Source organism: Oreochromis aureus, linkage group 6 (genome assembly GCF_013358895.1).
Source record: "Oreochromis aureus strain Israel breed Guangdong linkage group 6, ZZ_aureus, whole genome shotgun sequence".
In the NCBI taxonomy this organism is placed as follows: Eukaryota; Metazoa; Chordata; class Actinopteri; order Cichliformes; family Cichlidae; genus Oreochromis; species Oreochromis aureus.
The window spans coordinates 40056697-40082095 of NC_052947.1; the positions used below are offsets into that span (position 1 = coordinate 40056697).

At 41.5% G+C, this 25399-nt stretch overlaps 1 protein-coding gene across 1 annotated transcript in view; it reads left to right on the plus strand.

The window, feature by feature from the left end:
- Positions 1-19765: 19765 nt before the first annotated feature.
- The window catches only part of LOC116323927 (VPS10 domain-containing receptor SorCS1), a 184558-nt gene continuing 178924 nt past the window's right edge, over positions 19766-25399 (plus strand). Inside the window, exon 1 of the mRNA XM_039613985.1 lies at positions 19766-20586. Coding sequence (XP_039469919.1) covers positions 19894-20586 — 693 coding nt within the window. The 5' untranslated portion in view covers positions 19766-19893. The remainder of the gene's footprint in view (positions 20587-25399) is intronic.

The window sequence follows — 25399 nt, forward strand, 5'->3', positions numbered from 1 at the left end:
ATTATAGTCACTATAATCCTAATTGATTGTAGATCATGCATGTGCCATCAACTTTTGTCTTCTTCAGCCTCTCTCACCGGGCCAAAGATGATACACAGGAAAGCCTTCTCTTTTTAGGACCTCATCGGATTTCCAAGAAAAAGTGCTGTTTGAGTAAATATTCAGCTGGATTTTCAATGTTTCTAACAAAAGAGATAAAGGAGTTGGTGCCTATGACACTAAAAGAGATGTGGGTGGATAATCATTGAAAAAGTAGAATAATAATGATGGGTTACTGAGCCATAAATCAATTCTACAAGCAGGCACTACTGTGTTAGACACTTTTAGGACACAGATACTCATACCCACCAGTACGAGTGAAAACATGAATTAGTAAGGGACTGCAGTGAGTCACATGAGCTGAAAGGAAGATTGGCAGTTGGGGAGGTGATATCAGGACTACCTCTGTCCTCTAACAGGGCGCCCACATCCTGACATCACTTCTGGGTCATCCTCTGTCTCGCCGGCTTCTGTTACTGAGTCAGAAATGTGATGATTTCCTTTATCCGTCACAGAAATGAGACTTCACCTGAAATCTAACATCTCAGTTTCTGAAAGTGTTCTTCTTTATAAAGTGCCAGTAACAAAATGCAACTCTAAGTCTTTGGTGATTCAGTCCAGATCAAAAGTTTAAGACCACTTGAAACAAAACAGCCTGTTTCAGTTTGAGCGTTGTTTTCAATAAAATAATTGTTGCATGTTGAAGCTCTACTTAGAACCTTGTTGAGATCCAACCATGCAAAACATGATTTTTTACAATTTTTCAAGTGGCCTTAAACTTTTGATCTGGACTGCATGAAGAATTTTATGAAGTCAACTAAACAAACTCGAGCTATTTTCAAGAAAAAAAGTCTTTCTGTGTGTGTGTGTGTGTGTGTGTGTGTGTGTGTGTGTGTGTGTGTGTGTGTGTGTGTGTGTGGTAGTATGGTTATGTGTAATTTGGGGGGGCAGGGGGTTGTTTTGTTTACCAGAGATGAGTTTTTGAAGCGATTCACACCTGTCCCTGTAGATCCAGGAATATTTGAAAGGTTTCTTTATCATTGTGAGACTTGGGGACTTTGGCAAAATTGAGCATTTTAGACCGCAATGTTCCCATTTTAGCTTTAGTTTCAGTTTTATATGTAATTGGAAACATTTACTGAATATTCTCAAGAAAATATCACAAATTAATTGGATTCAAGAATTTGTTCTGGAGTGCATTTCATGTATGTTGTGCATGCAAATTTTGCCTTTGAAGAAGGGATTCAGTCTCTGCGCTGCTCGTTTCTTTTGTGTTCCCCCTTCCTCATTTCTGTTTTCTCTCTTTGATCGGAGGAACGTGGGACCACACACACAATCAATACGCACGTCTTGAAGTCACCCACTCATCAGCGCCCTACAGCATTTACACTCCAGCTCATCTCATCATTCTCCGCCACATCATAAAATTAGTATGCTAAAAATGTTATTTTAAGTTATAGTTATAGATTTTTTGTCTCTAGAGCTCTTGTTCAATCTCAGTCTCTTGTTTCTATGGTTCAGGTGCATCATCACCAGTCATCAGTGTGCTGCTTGCCTGACCAAGCTCTCCACCACCTACTCTGCATGGGTGAAGCTGGCCTGTGCAGCCCTCTGCTCAACACCCACCAGCCAGCCTCTAGGCTCCCTCCACCTGCCATAGCCTTGCTTACTGGCCAACTCCTGTCAGCCACTCACAGGCACTCTCCAGCTTTAACTGTTGTTGCAGTTGTAAAACGGCAAGAAACCTTGTTCCTCTCCCAGAGTGATGCTCTGCTTCGATTTGAGTAGATATTAACCAAATTTATTTTTTTCAACAATACATTTTTGCAGCATTGTGACATATAAGTTATGGTCAGGACTGGGCTGTTATTGGTGTACCAAATGATATACCAAAATCTCAAAATGATTTAATGCCTTAGAAAATAACAAATAATATATAATACATGACTTCTGTCATAATGATGTAACTGTTTCCTCACTTGAGATTCTCTGCAGGCCTTTCCTGCAGCCACCATCCGCTGCAGCTTGTTTGTGGTTCTCTCTGCCATCAGTTCAGTCTTCACTAACTCAAAAGCATGCTCTGTTGTTGGTTGAGTTCAGGTGACTGCCTTGTCCCTTGAATAATACTCTACTTTTATGCCTTTAAAACTCTTGGGTTGCTTTTACTGTTTGCTTTGGATCATTATCCATTTGCACTGTGAAGCCCTGTCAGATCGGTTTTACAGGGTTTGGCTGAATCTGAGGAGAGAGCACAGCCCTGTGCACAGTTCATCTATCAGCAGTCACATCATCAATAAACATCGCTGACAGTTCTACTGGCAGCCATACATGCCTGTGCCATAACACTGCCTCCACCGTGTTTGACAGATGATGTGATATGCTTCTGATTATGAGCTGTTTCACCTGTTCTCCATACTTTTCTCTTCCCATCGAGTTCATCCCAATTTTTTCCGTTCAAAGTTTTTGTTGTTGTTGTTGACGTTTAGATGTTCATGAGTGTAACCAGAGGTTTGCACACACTTCTTTATGTTTCCATTCATGAAGGCATCTGATAGCATTTGATTGTAGACTTTGACTATGTCATGCATACCTCCACAAAAGTGTTCTTGGAAATAATTCTGTCATTCAGGCAGCCTGTCGGGTCTTTTTTTTTTTTTTGCTAACTGGCCAGTTCATTTATTCTGTTCAGTGATGTACCAGAGTGCTTAGATTTCCAGGGTAAAACTACTGAAGTTACAACATTAAACAACTCTAAAACCTGCTTAATTGGTCATTTTTGCATTTTGTGTTTCTTGTATTCTTGTGATATTTTGGATTATGTGTTATGTTCTGGTTCATTAGTAGTCTTTGGTATTCTGTTTTGAGTTTCTTATATTTCCTGTTTAGTTCCTTGATTATTTAGTATTTTCCCCTTGTGTCTCTGTGTGTCTGTGTTCATGTATGTTGTGTGTGTCTTGTTTTCCTCGTGTTTCATTCGGTGTTCCTCCTGCTCTATATGTTTATCTGTGTTTCCCGCCCCATCATATCTTCTCTCTCTCCCTTGTGTTCCCTCGCTCCCACTCGTCTACCTTTTCCCCACTCCTGTGTCATGTTCCACTGTTTCCTGCTTTATTGTGAAAGTCTCATGTTTTAATGTTTGGTGTGCTTCCCGTGTGGCATCTTGTTAATTTGTGTCACCTGTGTTGCCTGTGTGTTCTCACTTTGTGCGTTTCCCTGTGGGCCTCTTTGTGTCTTAGTTCATATAAATTCCCAGTATAGTTTGTATTTCCTTTGGTGCAGCAATAAAGCTGTGTTTGAGTTACTTTCACCTCCGTGAGTCTGCACTTGGGTCCTTTCCTGCCTGCTGCACAGCCAAAATCATGACAGTCGTGGAATAATGAGGCCAAGAAACTGTGAGTCAATTGTCCACTTACTTTGTGCCTGAAATTGGGGGACTTTGAAAGTAATATAGGCAAAAAAAATGTTAAAAAGTGTCATTGTCCAAATGTTTATGGATGCCTGCACCTCTCTCAACAAGGTACGCCCTGCTTAACCGTTCATCTGCATATAAAATGTAGTCAACTCAGTCAACAGAACAAAGGAAGGTGGAGGTAAAGATTCCCTGCAACAAAGGCAGCTAAACAGTGGCAGGTTATAAAGTGAGACTTGGATTGCAAAATGAATCCAATTCTGGCTCTCTCTAGCTTTTGCTCTCTTCCTGTGTATGGTTTTCTCATCGTGCGTCTCCCCTTGTATATTAGTATGTACTGTAATTAATATAGTGTATTTTTCTGGCTGCACACACACATGCACTGCAAGCTCAGTATTGTCAATCCCAAATTCTAGCCAGTCTTAATCTGGATATATGACTCCCAGGTAAGCACTAGTCTGGTACCCGTCACATCAACACACTGCGTTAGCCCAGAAAAATGAGCTGTCTGGTGTTTTGTTTCAACAGAGTGGCCTGACATGAATTTGCATCTGTGTGTCTGTAACGGTACTAATTTGTGTCACTGCAAATGTCAATGGGAACCCACAACTTCCTGTTTTACACTGTTGTTGTTTGTTACCGCATCAGGTACAGTTATTGTAGTTACATTACAATCCATTCTGATACTACTCATAGTCAGATTTGGATGGGGAGAAACTGGTAAAACATCCAAGAAGTAAAGCTGTGTTCAGCAAACTTATTGCTCCTGTGAAACTGCCCAGTGGTCAGGACTCAGAGATACATGGCAGGCAGGTGTAAAAGTGTGTAACTGTGCAGAAAAAGAGCATCCAGTCAGCAAAGCCCATCACCTGAGAGTCTTTAAAGTCTCCCCCACAACATATCAAAGCCACCGAGCTAACTTCCTCTGAGGCATATCAGTATATCTACGCAGGTTTAATCAGCATTGCAAGTGGTTAATAAAAAATTCAGAGTTATCCGTTTAGACAGTGACCTTTTTAATGTTTGTTGCTATGTTGTGTGTTTCGCATCACGGTGTCATTGAGAGGTTTAGAGAGAAAACTTAGCAGACACTGCACTTCTCCCTCTGATCCAGTCACTGAGCCAGGAGCTGTAAATGCCATCACATTAACGATGCCTCCAGGGTATAGACAGGCCCCTGCATCTCTATGCAGCATGTTTGTTAAACACTGGGTGGTCACATCGCCGTCGCCGTGCGCTCCCGATTGTCCTGGTGTCATAACCGCACTGTTTAACAGCGTTGCAGCCATGGTACCGCTTTAATTACTTTGCCGTAATGAACTGGAAGAATGAGACTCCTTTATCAATTCATGACTAAAAAAACGCTTATATGGTGGATTTTCTTTCCCCCACGCAGATTCATGGCGCATCACACATATCTGCAGCCTCTGATTAATTTTATAGCCATGAGACACCTGAGACGTGTGACACATTCCATTTAAACAATGGGTCTCGTTATGCACGACTCATTCAATTTGTTTCATGGTAGGATCACTTCCTATTAAATATGTGTGCGTATGTTTTATACAAAATTCATGTCATAATCATTTTTCACCCCAGACTCATTCACAAACCTGCAGTAATAGAAACATGAAATGGAAGATTAGGGCGAGTGGCTTATGATGCACCGCCGTCCACGAAAGATTTATCTTTTTCATATTATCAGGAAATGAAAGGTTTAATAAGAAAGAGCCGGTCACTCGATCTGAAATCATCAAATTTTCAGTGTATTTTCTGCTCAACCACCTCTGATTTGCCAGAAGATTTTATGGTTTTATATTTTGACATATATAATGGTTTCTGTGAAATTTCGGTTTCATTTAACAAATCATTTTGAAAAATGGTTCTAGCGTGGTTTCTCACGCTTTGTAATCTGAGGCCATGTTTGAACACGAATATGTCGAAAACCATTAAAGTTAAAAGCCTGAAATTCTCACTGTCACGTTTTACCATAACAAATGAATCAAAGTGTAACGTGGGGCAGATATTTAAAGATAACAGCCAGAGAATTGTCTACTTCAAATATGGAAAAAATACAAATCTTATATTTGAGCGCACACACAGTAATAAATAAAACTGACATTGCAAAAGCAACTAGTGGCAATTTCTGAATTGTATATAGTCTTTTTAACATTTTTAGTAACAAACTGAAGAACATTTTCATTCAGCTTTCATGTTGGACAGAGCAAATTTCACACGTCATACCACAAAAACAGAAATGTCAGTGCATAATCTGATCCAAATCAAACAAAACCTGGAGTTTCCTGATGGAAAATCATTTTGTTAAGCATGCATATTTTTAATTTTCACACCTTGTCTGCATGCACATTGTCCTGGGGGAGTCGGATAATTCAGCTTAAGGTCAGGATGTACCTACAAGGTATTCAAAATGCACTAATGTTGCTTTTGTTACATATATTGCAGCATTCACTCCAGCGGTCAGTGCGCCTCAGGGTTTGGAGCCTGCTAATCAGCATTTCAACCTTCATCCCAAAAGTATTTTCTACTGTTAAACATTACTTTTACTTGTCTGACATGGCCAGGTGAGATATTTTAAAATCTGGATGAGATGGAATGATCAAAAGGTAAAATGGTGAGCAAGGTTGCAAACACAATTTTGCGTTAGATTTTGACTCTTACCCCCCCGTATGCCCCACACACTCAACATTTCTGTATTCTTAATAAAGATAAATGTTAACTCGCCTCCTCTGGTGCTCAGTGACCTGGTGCTTCCTCTCATGCTTCTGCTCAGGTGTTCCTGACACGTTGTTTTGTTTGATGTTCTTAGATGTCAAATGAAAGTGAAAGTGAAAATTCAAATATTGGATTTCCTGAAGGTCTCACTGAGTCACTTTTTTATGCTGGATAGATGGATCAGCAAATCTACCGATGCCGTCATATGTACTGTACATCTGGTCGAACGTCACCCAACTTTCTCCTTTACAGTCTACAATGAATTAGGCCTGGTGCAAAGCAAGAGTTCAAAGCAGAGTGAAAACTGAACTTGCATTCACTGTGTGGTCAGAAAAACTAACTCTAAAAGCATGTCATGACAATTTTATGAGAAGAAAATATTTCAATGCAGTATTTGAATTAAAAAAAACCTGCAATTTGTGTCACATTTAATTGTATTGCTTTTTAAACACAAAGTCAAAGGGAAGGAATGGTGATGCTGATTACCAACCTTTGTGCAGTCAGAGGCGCAACATAAGGGAATACACCCCAGATGTCCTGATAAACTGGATTCTCTTAAAGCTACGTAAATTAAGTACGTAATTAAAATATTATGTACTTGTGAAAACGTATTGTTTCAATGTATTTTTCTAAATGGGCACGCCCCTATGAACGCTGACTGGTTGGCTAAAGATGACTTCCTTCCCAGGGGCTGTTTGGAGCCCCTGCCAGCAGAAACATGATCTGTTGACCATGCAGTCAGTCTGCTGATATATCCCATTCTAATAGGAATGACAGATTGACTGTTTTGCTCGCTAAAGCCCTTTTATAAAACCATAGATTGCAGAGCAGAGCCTCTGCCAAAACCACAACTCTCCTCAATAAATCCAAAGGCTGACAGGGTGTCTTTTTAGTCATAAATATGCATAGTGGACTCAATTACTCGGGATGTTATTCGCACAGCCGCCCTGGCCATAGTTTACTATGAGCCCCAGCTTCAGAAACAAGCATGTTATTTATTTGGCTCAGGTGAAGAATCTGAGGTGTGAGGGTAATTGTCACCAGGTTTAGAGTGATTTGTTTGCGTGTGGTTTCACAGCAGTAATGTCTTTTGCCATTTTAGTGACTGAAAACAAATGATTCTCTTTAATAGGACAACACAGGACAACATTCACTTTTCCGCCTGTAGTCTAGTGCATTCATTGATTCTTAATCCGCCCCAAACCCCCTCTTTTTTTCCTTCCAGCACTCTTCAAGTGAGTTTATGAAATAACTGGTATAGAAATCCCCTGGAGCACCTGCCCCATGATGAAACAGATGTGTCCTAATATTCAGACCAGCTTACTCCAGTAATTGCTGCCAGTATATTAGAAACAGAAAAAGATGGAAGATGTTCACTGAGAACATATCTCTGATGTTCAGGAAAAGACAGGGAGTCGTATTTGAGCTGTTTATCCAGAAGCAACCATGCAAAGTGAATCTCAATCAACATCCATCTCTCCCTTTTTCTAAATAGATGCAAAACATGTGTGTGATTTCTGAATTTTGAGTAGGCGGTTTCTCATCTGACCACGCATTTAAATGCAGGTAAACAACCGTTCTTCATTATTTTTCTCTGAACTCTGAGGACTCTAGAGATAAATCATAAACACATAAGATTCTGTTGCCTCTCCTTGTCATTATTCAGTGACATCTCACATCAGGGAACAGATGCTAATAGCCGGTGAGAAGTGAGACAGGCTGCTTATTAGGCATGCTCCAACTGAACTGAAAGACCACCCACTGTCTTGCAATTATTCTGCAGTCTCTGCCTCAAATTACAGCTTAATTGAACTTCTCACAATCATACCATTGCAAACTATTCCTTGGGTCAAAGTTGACCGAGTGGCGAAGGGCACTGAAACTTAAAGACATCATTAGCACGGCTCATCTTATAATTATCCTCTTAGGCTGGTGGCTCTGCTCAGATGTGAGGTCAATTACAAATATACTTATTTGCATGGAAGTGCATGTTAGTGGGAGGTGTGCAGTTTTATCCTCGGGAACAAATTAATCAGTTATCTGACAACTGCAGAAAATACTGCAAAAAGACGTGTTCTATGCCAGTCTTGAACATCATTCTTCCAGTGTGGAGGGGAGTTATTAGACCAAGTTTGAAAGAAGCAATGAACACTGAACGTTAGGTTTTCTTGGCCTTACACAGGAGCCAATCGTGGCAGAGTTAGAACACAAAACAAAAGCTAAATAAAATAAGATATTAGTTAATCTGCTGATCTGACCTGATCTTTGGGCAATGGCTGATTATTCAGAACTTGGTGTGAAGCCTCTGACCCCCAACGGTCACACCACAAGCCTGGCCCACCCTGAGCCTGGTTCTGCTGGAGGTTTCTTCTAGTTAAAAGGGAGTTTTTCCGTCCCACTTTTGCCAAGTGCTTGCTCATAGAGTCATCTTATTGTTGGGGTTTTCTCTTTGTTATTGTAGTCTTCACCATTGCACCAAAAGTGCCTCGAGGCAACTGGATTGGGTATCCTTGTGACTTTGTGTATGATCCCTCAATCGCTGGTCTAGTCGTCAAAATCTGTGCATAAATTGCATTGACAAATGTATAAATGTGCAAATGGTGTAATTCACCTGAATTTGTTGATACTCTGAACAACTTTAGCAGTGCTTCAGAACATGTGCACGAATTAATGAAGGCATGGCTGTCTTAAAAATGTAAATACAAATCTTTAAAATAAACACCAATACTAATCTTACAACCACTGCTAATAATAACTCCTTGATTTACATTGATGTTGATAGATTTGGACTCACTAACATATGCATGGTGGTAAGAACAAAAAATAGGCAGGTGCACATGATTCGGTGCAAATATTTATGAATGGGCTCACTGTCCTTGAATATAGCAACACAGTCTCATTTCAGACTAACAACTTATTGACACCTGGTCAGGAACCACTTACTGTTGTATTTTAGTGCAAGAAACACCTTAGTTACACTTTAGTTAGGTCAAATGTGAGGAGGAACAATAATAACTATCCTGTTAGAATCATATCATGCTATTAGGTCTTTAGGGTATGAAACTATAGATCTTCTGTCTTTGTAATATAGGTGTGCAATATAACATTAAAGGTTGTTTGAACCCTTTTACTTTTAATAATGTAAATGTTATTTTATTCAAGTACTGTGTTCCTATTTTTAAAAGATACAATATCTCAAATTAATATATGCCACTGGTTATATTTAGCAGATGGTAAATATTTTTATGATCATTGTATCTTTTGTATTTTTTGTATTTTATATGACAGTAATCCTGATGCTTCTTCAGACAGGTAGTAGCAGAACAGTGAAGATGTCCAGCACGATGCAGGAGCGAGATGGAAAGATGGCTGACTAAAGGCAGATGCTGTAGACTGCTCTTTTTGCCTCACTATATTAAACAGCACAATCACTCCTTAATAAGCTTCTGCGTCGCACCGCTGCAGTATGTTTTAGTGCACATATTCTATTTGATTTGGTTATTTTTATTTAAGTAGCACCCGTCTCAGTTGTCTCTGGGCAGCGTGTAATGTAAAGGTGATAACCACCCTGCGTTACAGATGGAAATCCATCAAGCCACTGATCCCCGTGAGTGAGTATTTGGTGACAGTGAGTCTGTGTGTTGTGAAGCTATCTGAACAGCTTATAGCTTGTCGCATTTAACTTTTTTTTTATTTTCAAGGGCCTCGTGATTATTCAACACAACTCTGTGTGAAGTGCTGCCGTCTACTTCAAATAACGCCCTTGCTCGAAGAGCCAATAAGCAAAAGAAAGCCTGAACAGTCTATTCATCTAAAAGTGCGGCGTCTTCTGGAGTGATGCTGTTTTTCACATTTTTATGAATAAGTTATTTTGAGCACAACCGCTGAGGTAAACAAATCAGCAAGATGAGCTCCATCTGCAATAAAAGAATAGTAACAGATTGTTCATTTCTAGTCTACTGACTCCACATAGAAGCCAATGCTGTGCTCTGCTTTCCCTCTGAAGGTCACAGGCACTTTGAACATCCAGCACAGTGGACTGAAAATGAGATTCATTAATAATTATTGTTGCCTCACTCTGAGGATACTGGTAATGTTCCCGAGGAGCAAATATTAATATTTCAGCCCCGGTAGGAAAGCTTTTAAAGCCGTCATTCATTTGGCCCTTCGAATGGATTAAGAAGGATCTTGTTCTACCTCTTAACCCACCTTTTTTCAAACTTTTTTTCCTTTCCTCTTAGGGTTGATATGAGAACTCAAAACGTTAGCAGGAAACTGCAGTGACAGCCTCAGAAATGCGTCCCTACCGCTCTGCCTCTTTCTAACAGAAAGGCCAGCCTGATGAATAGAAGCTAATGGCTTATCTGTGCCTGAATAAAACCTGGTGGATAAACAGCAGGTGGATTTGGTTTCTACTCTGAATGTCAGAAGCATAGCTGATTATGTGTTCAATCACCAGTACTTCATGGAAGAGTCATTTCATCCCTGCAGGATGTTCAAATTGAGGGAGGGAGGGTTTCTAGAAAGGCAGAAGAATCTGGATGCTACTAGTGAGAGCTGGCTTTGTTAGTGAAATATGCACAGTATGAATGAAGTCACTGTGCGATGAAATCCCTCCTTCTTCCTCTGTTGTTCACTAACAATTGCTCTTTCAACAGGACACAGTAGTTGTTTCTTTGGTCTATTAGGTATATTGCAAGAAAACTATTTGCTCCTGGTGAGGTCTGGTTGAGATGTGCCCCCAAAAAGTGCCGCTGGAAACTGGGCAGAGGGCAGAGGGGAATAAAGTGCTCTAAAAAAAATTCCAGCGTAAAGGCAATAAAAAAGAGCAAACAAGTAATCAGTGCACAAAGCTAGCTGTCAGAGTTTTTCACATGATGCACTGGACAGTTGGATTAACTCTGTCAAAGGTGTTGGTGCTGGCTTACAGTATTACCTGGTATCAGTTAGATTCTTTCAGGAGCCCTCACTGCTTTAGATTGGAGTTTATCCAGGACACCATCAGCACCAGTACAAAGTTCCAAAAACTGCAGGTCCTCCAATGTCCACTTGAGGCTGGCTGTAAAAGTGAGTCAGTGCCCATAGCCTCCTGTGTTAAGAAGTTCAGCTTTACAGCAGCTGTAACTAATTGCTGAAAAGCAAACCTCGACCCACCTCATTTAATTCACTTAACTGGACTTCTTGTTCACTTTTAAGCTGCCGGTGTCTTCGGCGACCAGTTTTAATCAGACAAATATTATGGTCTGCTGTGCAGTTTATTGTTATGTTATTGTTATGTTGCACCTGTCCACTTTATGCGGAATCCCAAACTGCTGGCTGATAGTCTGAGCACTTCCAAATATGGTCACTTTATATGGTCAACAGTGAGGTTTCAAAATGAGCACTGTTTCAGAACCATGGTATTATTATGCAGTTATTGCTTTTCAGATGTAACAGCACTCCAGAGCAGAGCTGCCTCATCCGGTTTGGAACACTGACTTTGGAAGCAGAATCCTAACTAACTGCTGGTCTTTTTCTGTAGGTACTCTTTTTTTTTGGCTTTGATTTAGGCTGCACTCTATTTCTCACAAACTCATATTGCTATGGGTGGACGGTTTTGCAATTAATGGCAGGCTGAGACACAAACATGCCAAAAATGTTGGAAATTGAAAGATGTTGAACTCAGATGTTGCACCCCTCTCCATGAGCCTATGGCAAACTGATTGCTCCTGACCCCATGTCTGCTCCCTGCAGTGTATGAATACCAATAAAGTCTGTGTTACTGGGAAGCTTATTTATCTGGAGTAACTTTCCATTTCAGTTGAACACAGGCAATATAAAAGAGCCATTTACTTAATTTCCCTACTACCCAGTGCCACCCCACCCTCTTCTTCCTTGCTTGGCTTCTGTTCTTGACTTCCTTCCTCTTTTCAGCTCAAGCTTAGCTTTTGCATTCACTGAACTTTTGCCTCTCCTTCTCTTGTTAGGAATGTCTTTAGGTTGGAAAAAGGGACATCCATGTTTGTTCCAGTGATTCCAACTCCTGTTTGTGATACTGCTGGAAAGCTTTTACTGGGCTGGAAGAAACCTCAGGAGTTGACCCAGGGAGGGGGAGCAATGCTGTAAAAGTTTTGGATGGAGGCTTTATGAGTCAGTGCTAGTGTTTAGGTGAATGGCTGAAATAATGTGAGGCTTTGAGAGTGATAATAAGGACTGTGTGTTTGCTGTGTTTCACATATAATGATTATCTGAAAAGCCAAACAAACACCAGGACATTTTACAATATCAATAAATGGACATTAAAAATGAAAGTATATTCAAAAATCACCTGCACGATGCCATCGATGACTGCAAAGCAGCTACATTCCTATCCCCAGCATGCAGACCAACATGTTTCCTTGACAATGATGCAGACAGAACTTGAGCCCTAAGGTAACACATAAAAAGAAAGCAGCAGAAAAATGGAGCAAACTATGGACCTCAGACTGTATTTTGTTATTCATTTGAAGCTTAGCTCGTCTGGTTAGCACACTACACACACACATATCTGATAATTACATGTACTAGAATTCACTGAGACACAAACGTTTGGATGTTCTGTTATGCAGAGCGAGTGGAGTAGAACGAGCTGCAGAGCACGTCGGAGAGGTCCAGTTCGGTGCCTGCAATTAGCCAAGTTTAGGTGTAGTCACAACTGTCAAAGTAGCTCTGCCGCTAACTTTCAGCTTTAGCTGTATAGTTGGGATTGACTTGCTTTTGGAGCCAGTCTCAAGTGGCCATCAGAGGAACTGCAGTTTTTGGCACTTCCATGTTGGCTTTATTTTTCAGCCTCAGCAGTTGGAAACTGTTTGGAAACTATCTAACATGGAAATGATGAAAAGAGGGAAACAACTTCATCTGTTCAATACGGTGGAGCTTCTGTTTAGGCCTGTCCGGCTGGCAAGCTGAAAACTTCCTGATGATGTAATCAACAGGATACCAGAGCATTTGGTTTGCTCACTTTCAGACATCCAGTCAAAACTCATGATGCTTTTCATCAGTAAACAGGATAAAGATAACCTACTAAACCAAAGTGCTTTTGGGGGGACTGTATATGGCTGTTTTGCCAGATGCCATATGTATCTGAACCAGTGGCGGTCCTAGCCTAGTTTTTTACTCTTAAATATTTATTGTTCGTTTACTTGCACTGATGTAACTGGGGCCTCGTCGTCTCGTCTCTCTATATACTGGACTGTATGTAGCGGAGATGACAAAGTTTACTTTGACTTCAGCAGCGAGCAGGCGCACCGAGGGCTCTCGCGCTCACTTTTCGTGTATTGATTGATTGATTATGCTTTATTCAACCCGAGTGAAATATAGAAAAACATCGGTGCAAATTATAAGTCTGTATCATAATGTCCGGTGTTTTCGTGTTTGTTGTTTTGTTTTCATTTTGTTTTATTTTGCGAGTTGGTTATTAGATGCTGCTCCAGCCAGCCAGAGAATCCCCGCCGCCCGCCCTCTCCTCCCTGTGCCGCAAGCAGCAGGCGCACCTCGCAAACGGAGGGCGCCCTTACTCCCAGCAAATGGGCGATAGAAAACCGATCGGTGCCTATGACATTTCCAATATGCGCTGGCATGATGTCGGGGCAGCATGAGTACGAGCAGTTTTTTATTTATTTTTTTGCCGATGCCCGTGATGCCGCCCCGGGCAACCGCCCGTGTCGCCCATATCTAAAACCGCTACTGATCTGAACAATATACACAAGGCATCTTTTAGAGTTTGATTCTTAATGTTGTTGGAGGATTTGCTGTGTGACAACAGTTGCGAGTTTATCAGACCTACAAAATATGCATTAGGAGACTACCTTGGTGCTTTAATCTGAGGTAATTAAAGCACAGAGGAGACCGGGCCTTTGCTGTAACTCAGTGGTTCCCAAAGTGTGGGGCCCGCCCCCTAGGGGGGGCGCAGAGCCATTGCAGGGGGCGGATGATGAAAAAAAAAAAAAAAAAAAGAAAGCTTGGACACTGCTAGCATAATGGACAGATTTTTGACGGGGCTCCCACACAAACGCAAAGCAGGAGATGAAGCATCGCCAAATATGTTTCCAAACCAACTTCCTTCCAAGCCAAAGACTAGAAAATATGGTGAAGCATATCTTCCCTTTGGCTTCACCTGCACAAGTGCCAAGGTAGGTCTCCCCTGCAAAATTAGTTTCCCTGCGTCGGGAGCAGCGCTGGGCTCTCAAATCACGGACAAACAGGATCCCACATTCTTGATTTTAGTTCACAAACACTTCTTGTAATAACTAACTACTCCTGACATCTTGGACATGTTAGCTCTTTATGCAGTAAAGTTACAGCGGGATACAAATAACATCAGGCTGATCCTGCCGTAATTTGTTCAATAATCTCCGTTTTCGGTGAATCGCAACGCCGTTTACGTGTGGACGAAAGGCCCAAAACGCACAGAAACAGCTGTGTTTTCAAAAATACCCGTGTAGGTGTGGACGTAGCGTAAAAGAGTTAGTAGTTTATTTTATTACTACCTGTAATTTATTGCCGTTTACTTGTATTTGCTTAATTGTTTACTAAATGTTTGAGGTGTGAAATAAACCGCAATGGAGTTTGTGCGGGGGCGCGAACATTTTTCTTGTGAAAAAGGGGGGCCTGGCAAAAAAAGTTTGGGAACCACTGCTGTAACTGCTCCTAAACTGTGGAACAAACTGTCCCTTCACATCAGGACCTCCCCAACATTGGACACGTTTAAAGCCTGTCTAAAAACCCACCTTTATTCCTTGGCTTTTAAATCAGAATGAGTTTGTATTACTTTTATTTATCTTATTTCTTACTCAAATCTTCTAATTCTGACTTTAAATACCTCAGTGGCAGTTAAATAAGTTGCGGTTTATGTCCCATTTAGGTCAGATTAATACTATATAACCTACTTGGTTAGGAGAACAAGAAAGGCCCGATTAAGCACATGCTCAACTTGACTAAATCTTTCAGAGTGTTGAGGTGGGATAGGCTCAATCAGTCAGCTGATCTCAGTCTGACTGAACTGCGAGCTGCCTGCTGACGATCAGATTAAAGGCAAACAGATTCTATACCAAGCAGAGCTTCCCAGAGAAGATACCTGCTGATGTCTGTGTGGGTCCAAAACTACGAGGTCACCAGTAGCCTCACTTTATTTAACCACACGCTAAATTAGCAGATTTTCATAAGCTACATGATGTTGCTCTATCAAATGAAGTCTTATACATTTTGGTATTACAGTTTTTCTGTTAAAAGCTTTCCCGTTTGGGTGTTCGGAGCAGGCAAAAAACTTCCATAACAAGGGGTGGAAGTTAATTGAACCCTTCCTCTACCCTTAACCCTGGGTGGGTTGCCAGTGACACGGTGGGTGTTAAAAGGTTTTTTTCTCTCCTCAGATCAAATATTCTGAAGCAAAGAAAAGGACAAAAGTGTAACTGTCAAACACTTACACTCTGCACTGCGTAAGTGCAAAGACCATTTGAGTAGTTCCACTTGCCTCTGGAAAAGCTTAAAGGCTCTCAGTCATGCTCATTTTACTATGTTAGATTTGTTTGAAGCCCTGCGGTATATTCCCTGCCCTCATTTTTCACACAAGAACACTTTTCTCTGATTTCTGAAACTCACCACCTTGTTGTGCATTCATAGTCCAAAGGGGTGCACACAAATCAGACAGCCCAGGCCTGCATATTGCCTTTTGCAACATCCTCAAAAATCCATCTCTGCTATTGGCAGGACATCGATTCCCTGTGAATGGATGGTGAGTCCAGACAGGGACAGGAGATGATGTGGTGTGAGACGGTTACAACGCGCGCACACACACGCGCACACACACGCGCACACACAAACGGGTTGATAAGTGTCTGCTAGCCATGTGGGCCGTGCCCATTGCAGCACCATTAATCCAGTACAATAAGTCTGCCTAATGCTGTGTGCCATGAAGAAAGGCAGCACTTATCATCTTTAACGTCTCTGGTAGAACATGGCTGGGGAGGATCGGTCACAAAAAAAGCGGGGAGGGTAATTTAAAGGGCCATTTCATCCATATTACTAAAGAACAATATTGAGGGTGAACAGTGAAGTGCAGGAAAATCATGTGTATAGTTTAACCAGCATAATGCAGAATATTTCAGGTCGATACTACAATTGATGTCTGTGATTTAAAAAGAAAAGGTTTGGCATGTTCAAAACAAATAAGATTATACAATATTCATATTAACCCCTTTAATGTGTTGTAATGTGTGTAATGTGTGTGTAATGTGTGTGTAATGTGTTAAGGGGATATTTGCTCTCTGGCACACAAGCTGTGCAGTCACAACACTGTTTCCTCATTACCTTAAAATAAGCTCGTGCTGCAATTTATTGTTACATGGATTCATTTTATTAACACTGTTGTCATCGCTTTCCATGACTTTGGTCATGGAAAGGTGAGACCGGTATGCTCTCACATAGAAATGATTTTTTGTGAGATGCAGGTGAGAAAAATATAGGTGCATTCATTATGAAACAACTTGTGCAGATTTCTTTTAAAGACAGAAATTTTCTGTGATGCTAAACTTCAGACAGGAACATGGAGAAGATGTTCCACAGGATCACCAAACAGCTAGGCAGTTCTTGAGGATTTCAGAAGAGGTAAAGGGTGTCCAACAGTCTGGGGCATTGTGCTCCAAAAGGCTCATTGGGCCTGACCTCTTTTAGGCATTTCTCAGAACAGTCAGAACATACAGAATTTGACTGTTAAGTCATTGGCACAGGTTAGCAGTGCTCCACCTCTATTGCCATGGAGCAGTGGGGTATTTTTCTTGGCAGTGGCACCTATCACTTAGGAGACGACTGCAGTCAGTTGTGCTGATGTCACAGTTTGGATGGAGTCCATGCCAATCCCAGCCAGGCTGATAGGGCAGAGATGTACAGGCTTGTAGGACTGTGTATTTGTACCGGTACTCACTTCCACAGTGGAATCTGTATCTGTACATCCGTAGATATGAAACATTCAGCCAGTTTATTAACACAGGCTATGCTGACAAGTAATTGAAAAGTAATGTAACAAGTAGTGTAAAGGATTACTTTTTTTAAAGGTAAACTGTAAATAAAAGTCAGACACTGATGCCAACATAAATACCCATGATGCTGAAATAAAAAAAAAAAAAAAGCTTTTTCCTGTATTTCTTCTATTTCTTTTAACCACGACCGCTCCATAGTCTGATTCTTATTGTGAGTATTGTTTTTAGAGCTAGCCGAGGTTATGAAGTGGCTACATCACAGTGTAAATACACAGTTTGTGTCATGTTGTCTAGCATAATTGACCACAAAGACTGTTTCAGTGACACAAACGTCTAAACTCACTGTGACTCTATGACACAGACAACAACAAGAACATAATGACTGTTATCTCAAACATCAGCCTGTCATCACAACAGTATAACACATATGAGAGTACTGAGACTGTAAATAGCTCCCACAAGTGGATATCCCACATATGCTCATCTTAAACATGAAGCTCTGGCTGCACAACAGCTCCATCCATATTCAAAATCTTTTGTTCAGAACGGCCAGCCAATCAGAAGAAGGTCGGCTCAAAAACAGGAAGTTTCTGACAGAAAATAAGCTGAGGGGTTCTACGAGTGCTTAAATAAATAGACAGAGAAATATGACTTCCAAAAGTTGGGATGCTGTGCAAAACGTAAATAAAAGCAGAACTGATTGATATGCAAATTTCACAGTATGACACTCAAAAACGTTGGGATGGGGCCAACAAAGGCTGGAGAAGAAAGTTGGGCTAAAATGATGGGTTATTAAAGGAGCATCTTATAGAACCAATTTCCCTGTAGTAAAGATGGACAGCTGGAACAGACTGCAAATGTAGACATTTTTGGGATAACATTCCTCAATGTAAAAGTCAAAATATCATCCAAGGACTCAGAGAATGGGGAGAAATTTCTGTGCGCAAAGAAAAAGGCTGAAAATCAATGCTACACAGTGGTAATTGGTCTTGTTACTGTTACTATCATCAAATTCAAAATTAGCCAATATTTTTAATCAAAAACAAGTATTTTCTGCATTAAATAGAGAATAAAGTGGACCTGGAAATAGATAAAATGGGTTTCTTTAAGCCTGGTTTATTGATACTGGTCATTGGCAAAGTGCATTAAACTGTGAGTGCAGGGATCATCTAACGTAGATGTAGCTGCTTGTAACTAACCATGATAATTTCAGGATCAGGACCTTGGAGAGTGCTGCAGAATACAGTCTGAAGGTTACAGTGAACTAAATGGATTATTTATTGGGTTTAATAACCCCATGAGCTACAATATAACAGTAAATGCAAAAAAGAAAAACAAATATAGCTTTAGACAGTTCAGGAAGTCTAAAACCATCATCTGACATGACACTGTTAAATGGCTTGATTATGGTTCAAAGCTTGGAGAAATGAGACAATTTGCTCTCAGGAAACAGTGAAGGTGGCTCTGAATGAGCAGCACTGCACTGTTATCACCCCAGATGGGTCCTTATCAACAGAAGACTCTTTTCAAACCCAGTGAGTTTATATTCAGCAGCTTTTTCAGAGCACGTGAAGCAAATATGTTGGGAGGAAGCGTTTCTCTACACAGGAGTGTTGTTTGGCAATACTTCAATGAGCCTTTACACTTTAATCTGTTGCCTTTAGATATTTTTCCTTGTGGTAAAATAATCACCTCTCCAGGCACAATCTGTCCATTTTATTCCCTCATGGCTGCAAAATAGAAAGCAGCCAGCTGTTGTAGTAGTCTGTGGCCATTTGTATACGCCTTTGTGCTACTAAGTGCTCGTCCTCCAGTTATTAGGCACAGAGACCTGCAGGGTCAGACAGAAATGAATGTCCAGCCTTGTCCCACTCGCCCCCTGTTGCCTGACACTAAACCATACCCGATGTCTCCCAGAGCATTTAAATACTCATGACTCAGTCCACACTGAGCCTCGCAGGTGCCTCCACAGCTTCCCCGCAGCTGGACTGGTGCGCACAGTAAACGCAAACACATCCTGGAGGGGTGAGAGATGTATGAAGAGATGTAAAGTGTAAAAATCTCATGTTCCCGTGTGGGCTGCTAAATTCTTTATTGCTGTTTAATAAGTCATGGAATATGTCATCCGTGACAGTGCGCTTAATTGGAAACATATTAATATGTTCCAATTACCCGAAGCTCCCGCTGAGACCCGAAAGGGCCCGGTCTAAACAAGTTCATCACAGGTGAAATAACTCAGTTTCATTTGCTAAATTAAGAAATGTGCTTCCCCGGAGGGAGGTTGGTGATAAAATCAGCAACAGGAGAGAGGAGGGGAAAAAACAAGCTGCAGCAGCTTCCTCTAAAAATGTGGCTGTGAGGAGAAATAAAAGAGCAGCAGAACAAAATGACTGTATCACTGACTGCTTTAATTATAGTCTGCCATATGGTGGCAAATAACAAATATGGAGAAAGACAGTGGCAACATTATCCTTCCATCTCTCAGTCTGGATCTCTCAGCTCCTCCCCCATGCGCGCGCGGCTTCATTTGATCAAATCCTTCAACTTGGACCACTTAAGCTCAGCCGCACTTTTTACAACACTGCATTTGGGCAACGCCACAACTTGCAGCAGTTCCTCTTCCAGAGCCGAGCGCTAGTTTACACCCCGAAAATCCAGAGAGGACAGTCGTGGGGGAAAGGACTTCCAGCACCCACGGCATCCTGCGCACCGTCCGCGATGAACGGGGAGGTCATATTTTGCCCAAAGTGGCACCGCGCGTTTTGGTTTCTGCTTTTCGCGGTGCCCTGCTTCCTTCACGCCGGCGAGGCTGAGATAACTTGCCGCTCATGCCAGCCTGGAAGTAAGTGGCGCGGAAAGGAATTACTGCTGAAATTTCACACGAGTGAGTCCGCAACAGGGTTCAGGGGACAAGTTTTTGGGAACGGCGAGCGGAGATTCGGGGCTGCGAGTGCGGAAACTCCGCGGCTCAGTTGCGCAGTTGGGTCCGCTGAATGCGCTCGAGCTCGGGTGGAATACCCGGAGACGAGCCTCAAACGGAATACACGAGATCTGCGCGCAAAAGGCGAACTCGGCCAGAGCGAGTTTACGCAGATGAAAGTTTCCAACGTGTCGACGAGTGGCCAGAAGAAGAACGGCCGTGTCGAAGGTGTGAGGAGGCGCGCCAGGAGGAACAGCCACGGGGACAAACTCGGATCCCCCCGTTCGGCCCAGAATCAGGACCGGGGAGAGGCCACGGGCACGGTGGCTGGGCGCAGAGTGACGCGCTCTGAATTGCGCTGGAGCGGAGAGGAGCGGAGAGCCGCCGGTCCGAGGCAGGAGGAGCTAAAACTTAACAGTTCGACGTTCGCTTTGACCGGAGATTCGTCTCACAACCAGGCTATGGTGCACTGGTCCGGGCAGAACAGCAGCGTAAGTGATTCACTGTGTCAGCTTAAAGCATCACTGGCCATATGCACGAAATCACAGCAGAGACAAGTGTGCGCTTAGGCTGGCCGCCATCAGGTGGGCACACCGGCCTCAGGACAACCAACCGAGTCTCCGCTGCTTAAAGTGTGTGTGTGTGTGTGTGTGTGTGTGTGTGTGTGTGTGTGTGTGTGTGAGAGAGAGAGAGATCCCCACTTCTTAATTAAACTGTCAGGTCCACATATCAGACATATGTCATAATCTACACATTTCCAGACATTTCATGGTTTAAATGAAGGATTTGAAATTTATAGAACACAAGTCAGGAGTCCTAGGCCATCATTTCCACAGGAGTCTTTTAACACATGGTATTTGAATTTCATATCAGGCCTAAATGTGCACATAGTTTTGGTCTGGTGGGCAAAGAATGACCCCTTGAAGAAGGTACAGAGACGGGTTGGGAGTACAGGGGCTTTATCTCAGGAGCTTCTGCAGTCTGAGCAACTCAACTGATGTCGGGATAAAGCTGTTCGTTTTCAGTATCTGTGGCCAGAGGGCAGGATTTTTAGGTAGTGCTGCAGGTTGTGGGAGAGGATAAGCAACTTGAGCCTCCCTCTTTTCTCTGCTGCTGACAGGTTTCCTGAGACACGCCAGTAAAAGAAACTGCAAAGTCGACAGTTGCATTTGCTCGTGGCCCTTTCTTTTAATGGCAGGACTGAGGAGATTAGGTTTGATGGTGTTGCAGGTCACGGCTGGAGTTCCTCATGAGGCAGGAGGAAGAAACTGCAAGTGCACCTGTAACAGGCTGTTTAATTATTGCTTCACTTCTCCAAGTTTAATATGAGGATGGAGCATATTTACAGAGCACATGACCAGCAGAGCCTCTGTGTCAAATCTCAAATAAGGTGTCAGATGTTTTGGGGTATCCAGAGTAAAAAGTGTGTTTGTGGTTAGACCCCATTCCAAGATCTAAATTAAATACAGATTTTTTAAAGCGTCTCAGTCAGAATATTGTATTTTTGCCCGTCTCCTCGTTGCCTCACATGAGACAACAATTGCAAAAACAAAAATGACATATTTTCATAGCATAGGGCTAGGACACCTCGCAGGTTTTGAGGGTTAGCGGTGAGGCTGAGTTTAGCTGGACAGTGTTAGAGATTATTTATTTCGTGTGATAAAAAAACAAATGATTTCATAGAAAAAGTGGAATTCCTTAAATGCAGTTCTTTTAAGATTTGCACTAAAATGTTGGTATTGGCCTGTTTTTCTTGCATGGGCAAAATATTTACAGATAGTGGTATTAATACCTCAAAGTTTACATACTTTTTATGATTATTATGAACATTTCTTTGTTTTTTAACTGTAACATCAATGTCAAGTGAAATCAGTTACCACAAAAAGAGAGAAACCTTCTCTAGACCAGAAAAAAAGATTATTGATCAAAATGATTTCAGATGTTGATTTCAGCTCAGAATTTCACAGCTGCAACCGTAACATTTTTAGGGTTGCATTTTTTTTAATTATTCATGAGAATGCATTATAATGTATCTTAAATCCAAAATATTCCTTTTCACACTAATGTGAGGGAAACCAAAACACTCACATAGTTGGATTTTTGATGTTTTTCTGGAATAATGACTGAAAACATATTTTAAAAAAGGTTATTATTTTTATGACATCCTAATGGAAAAATTGGCTTATAATTTCAAACTTTGGTAAGAGACACACTCTGGCTTTTCTTTTGTTGTGTCACCAGGATGAAGAGTGTGTCTTAATTGTGTGGGTGTTTCCACATCGTGGCCGTTGTCCAGGTGATGACGATGTCAAACGTGTCCTTTGCCTCGGTGCAGCTCTTACAGCAGGTTCACAGCCGTCGCATTCGTGGAATTTTAAGCCATTCACTTAACGGCAAATGAATGTAAATGGACTAGAATTAGCGTTGGGGTCCAGCTGACGATGCTGGACCCCAACACTCAGAGTCTCTGGAGTATAAATGTGAATGTGGTGTGAGTCTACTCGGACATTAGCTGGCAGTGGATGTGTCATTCCTTGCCGTGTCATCCACATTTTATAGGAAGCTGCCTTTTATGCAGCATTTTTGCTCCCTCTGTAGAGACAACAAAGAGCGGGTGTAGGAGGAGGAAAAGAGCTCAACATTTTGTCTCGGCTCGAATCTACGCACGAATCAAAACCTATACAAAGCATGCTTTATCTTAGCCTAAATGCTTTTTTGATTATTGCTTGAAACTTTAATTAACATCAAGAGATGCGAAGAGAGACTTTGGGAAGCTTAATGAAAAAAATCACTAGAGCACAGTTCAAATATATTCATCTGCTGTGAGCACTGATATCTCGACAAGGCTGCTTGTTCTTCTTCAGAGTCAAAACATAATTAGCCTCGACTGGAGGGCAATAAAACATAGAAAGTCTTTTTCCCCCCTCTCAATTCCAAATGTCCAAGTCCCGACTGCTCCACACTGCACAGCTCGGTGTTACACCCACACCACTTAGGCCTGTCTGTAACCAAACCAATTACAGTCAAACACGTATCACTGGCTCCCATGGCCTGCACTTTGCTTTGGACTGAAATCCCATCCTGTGCCTCGGGTGTTTCTGTGGGCTTGACAAACTAGTGTAGCTCATGACACAAAATGACCGTACAGTGGAGCCGAGGGAGGAAAAAATCTTGAGAATGTCAGAAACGGTTTGGATTTTTTCCTCCTATTTTTCATTTCTGCTGCTCTGCTTCCACCAACTTGCGTTCACCCTCAAAAACCAAACAGTCATTACTATTTAGCAGCCCTGTTTGGTTTTGTGATGTGAATAGACTTGTGTGACTGTGAAACAATTTGCCCTTATTCTTTCAGCCGATGCAGATGACGAACTCGAGAACATCCTGCATTAAATATGTCGAGTTGTTGCTATAAGCAGGAACAGACGTGCTTGGTCTTTACAATCAGAGCCACTTTATAAATAAACAGATGAGTCAATGGCATGCCACGGAGCCAGAGTGAAAGGGATACAGATAAGGGCTCTGATGCTCTTAATATTTAACCTTTAAGGCATTTTTGCTCATCCCTCAGATGTCCCAGATTACTGAAAGCTTGTATGTCAGGCTGGATTGGAGGTTGTAATTATGACTCATGAAACATTGGCCACAGGAGTCACGTTAGCCTCAAACAACAAAAGAAAACACGCTTGCAATGAATAAAAATACACCCGGCATCAAAATGAAAATAATAAAAAAGCAGGCTGGACACGTGTAATCTATGTTATGCCCATGATTTGTATTTTTTTCACGATTTACACTTATTTCCAGCTTCAATAAAAATCCAGGACTCAATTTTTTTGGTCACATGCCCAAAGTTTAACCTCTAAAACTTCTCCCTCTCCCAGAGAATGGCCCCAGTGTTTATCAAGGGCACGATTTGTCATTCTGTTGGATTTTTCTCTTTTTTTTGCTTGTCAATCCTTTTCCTTTGTGTCTGTCTCTTTTACTTCTTTGCACTCGCCAGAAAGATATTTGACAGCACAGAGAGCTGCTGTGAACTTGCTGTGTTGAGCTGTGTAGGTGGACAGCACTGTGCAGTAGTAATGGCATGGCAAGATCTAAAGACTGTCACTGAGAATCCGTCAATACTCATATGTGTCATTCACAAGTAGTGCTATCAAACAGTGAATTAAAAATGTTTCTCATTCATTTCCAGTAAAACATAAAAAATGTAACTGCCAAACTGTCAGTGTTGATTCAGCATTAAATCTGAGCTAAGGGCTAACAGGAGACGACAGGACAAACATTTTTTTCTCACTGCTCTGTCAGCATTCAGTCATTTCAACACAACAAATTTGGCTGTTGGATTAGCTTTAAGTTTGTATAATGAGCAAGAACAAAAAATCCTTTCGAGATCTTTCATTTTGGTTTCAGAAATAATGTTCTAGTAAAGGATTTACCCTTCTATGCTCTGTGCACATTGTAACCAAAAACCCTTCTGAAACAGTACACCGTAACTTATGTTGTAACCTTTAACCACATGTCACCATCAGTTATAAAGGCAGACATGTGTAGGCTACATCACAGGCTTGAAGTGTAATCAAGTCAGAAGTATAATTACTTTGCACAGTGAAAAAGGTTGAACGTAACAGCGCTACGACCAAAGAAACCCTCTGAAGAAATCCTGAATATGTCAGAAATTTAGGATTACCATCTTACAGTTTAATGGCTGCTATGATCTATGTCTCCAGACCGACCAATAAGAATGCAGGATCAAATTAAACTGGCACTGGTGAGAAGTTTAAAAATGCAGAACAAAATATCTGTGATTCCAGGACTGAAGAAAATCTAGTTTTGTAACTCCAAACTGTGACCTGAGCTCCTCCAATTTGGGTCTTTTCTTTCTAACTTTAAAAACACCCCCGTTTCATTCCAACTTGATTACTTTTCGACTCTTCATTGTCTTGCGGTCTGCTACAGGATTGATTTTTAATGTTGTAGTGTTTGCTTTTAGTTCACTAAATGGATTAGTGAAGACTTGCGTCTTGAGCTTTGATGTATTCTCTTCCTCTTGGGAACCGTGAGCAGATGCATTTGGTTGTTTTAAGGTCTACGTAGAGCTCAGAGTTGATTCAGCCAAAACTTTTGAACAGTTTATCCCTCCCTATGTGATTTTACAGACTTGGCATATTGTGTACTTAAAATGCATTCTGTATGCCTCTGCATTTTTATGTATGTATTCTTTATGGTGTTGAATGACAAGTATAAAGGTTATTATTGTGGTTATTAAGGTTACGGTTCAGTAGTGTAGTGGTAAAACCTGCCACA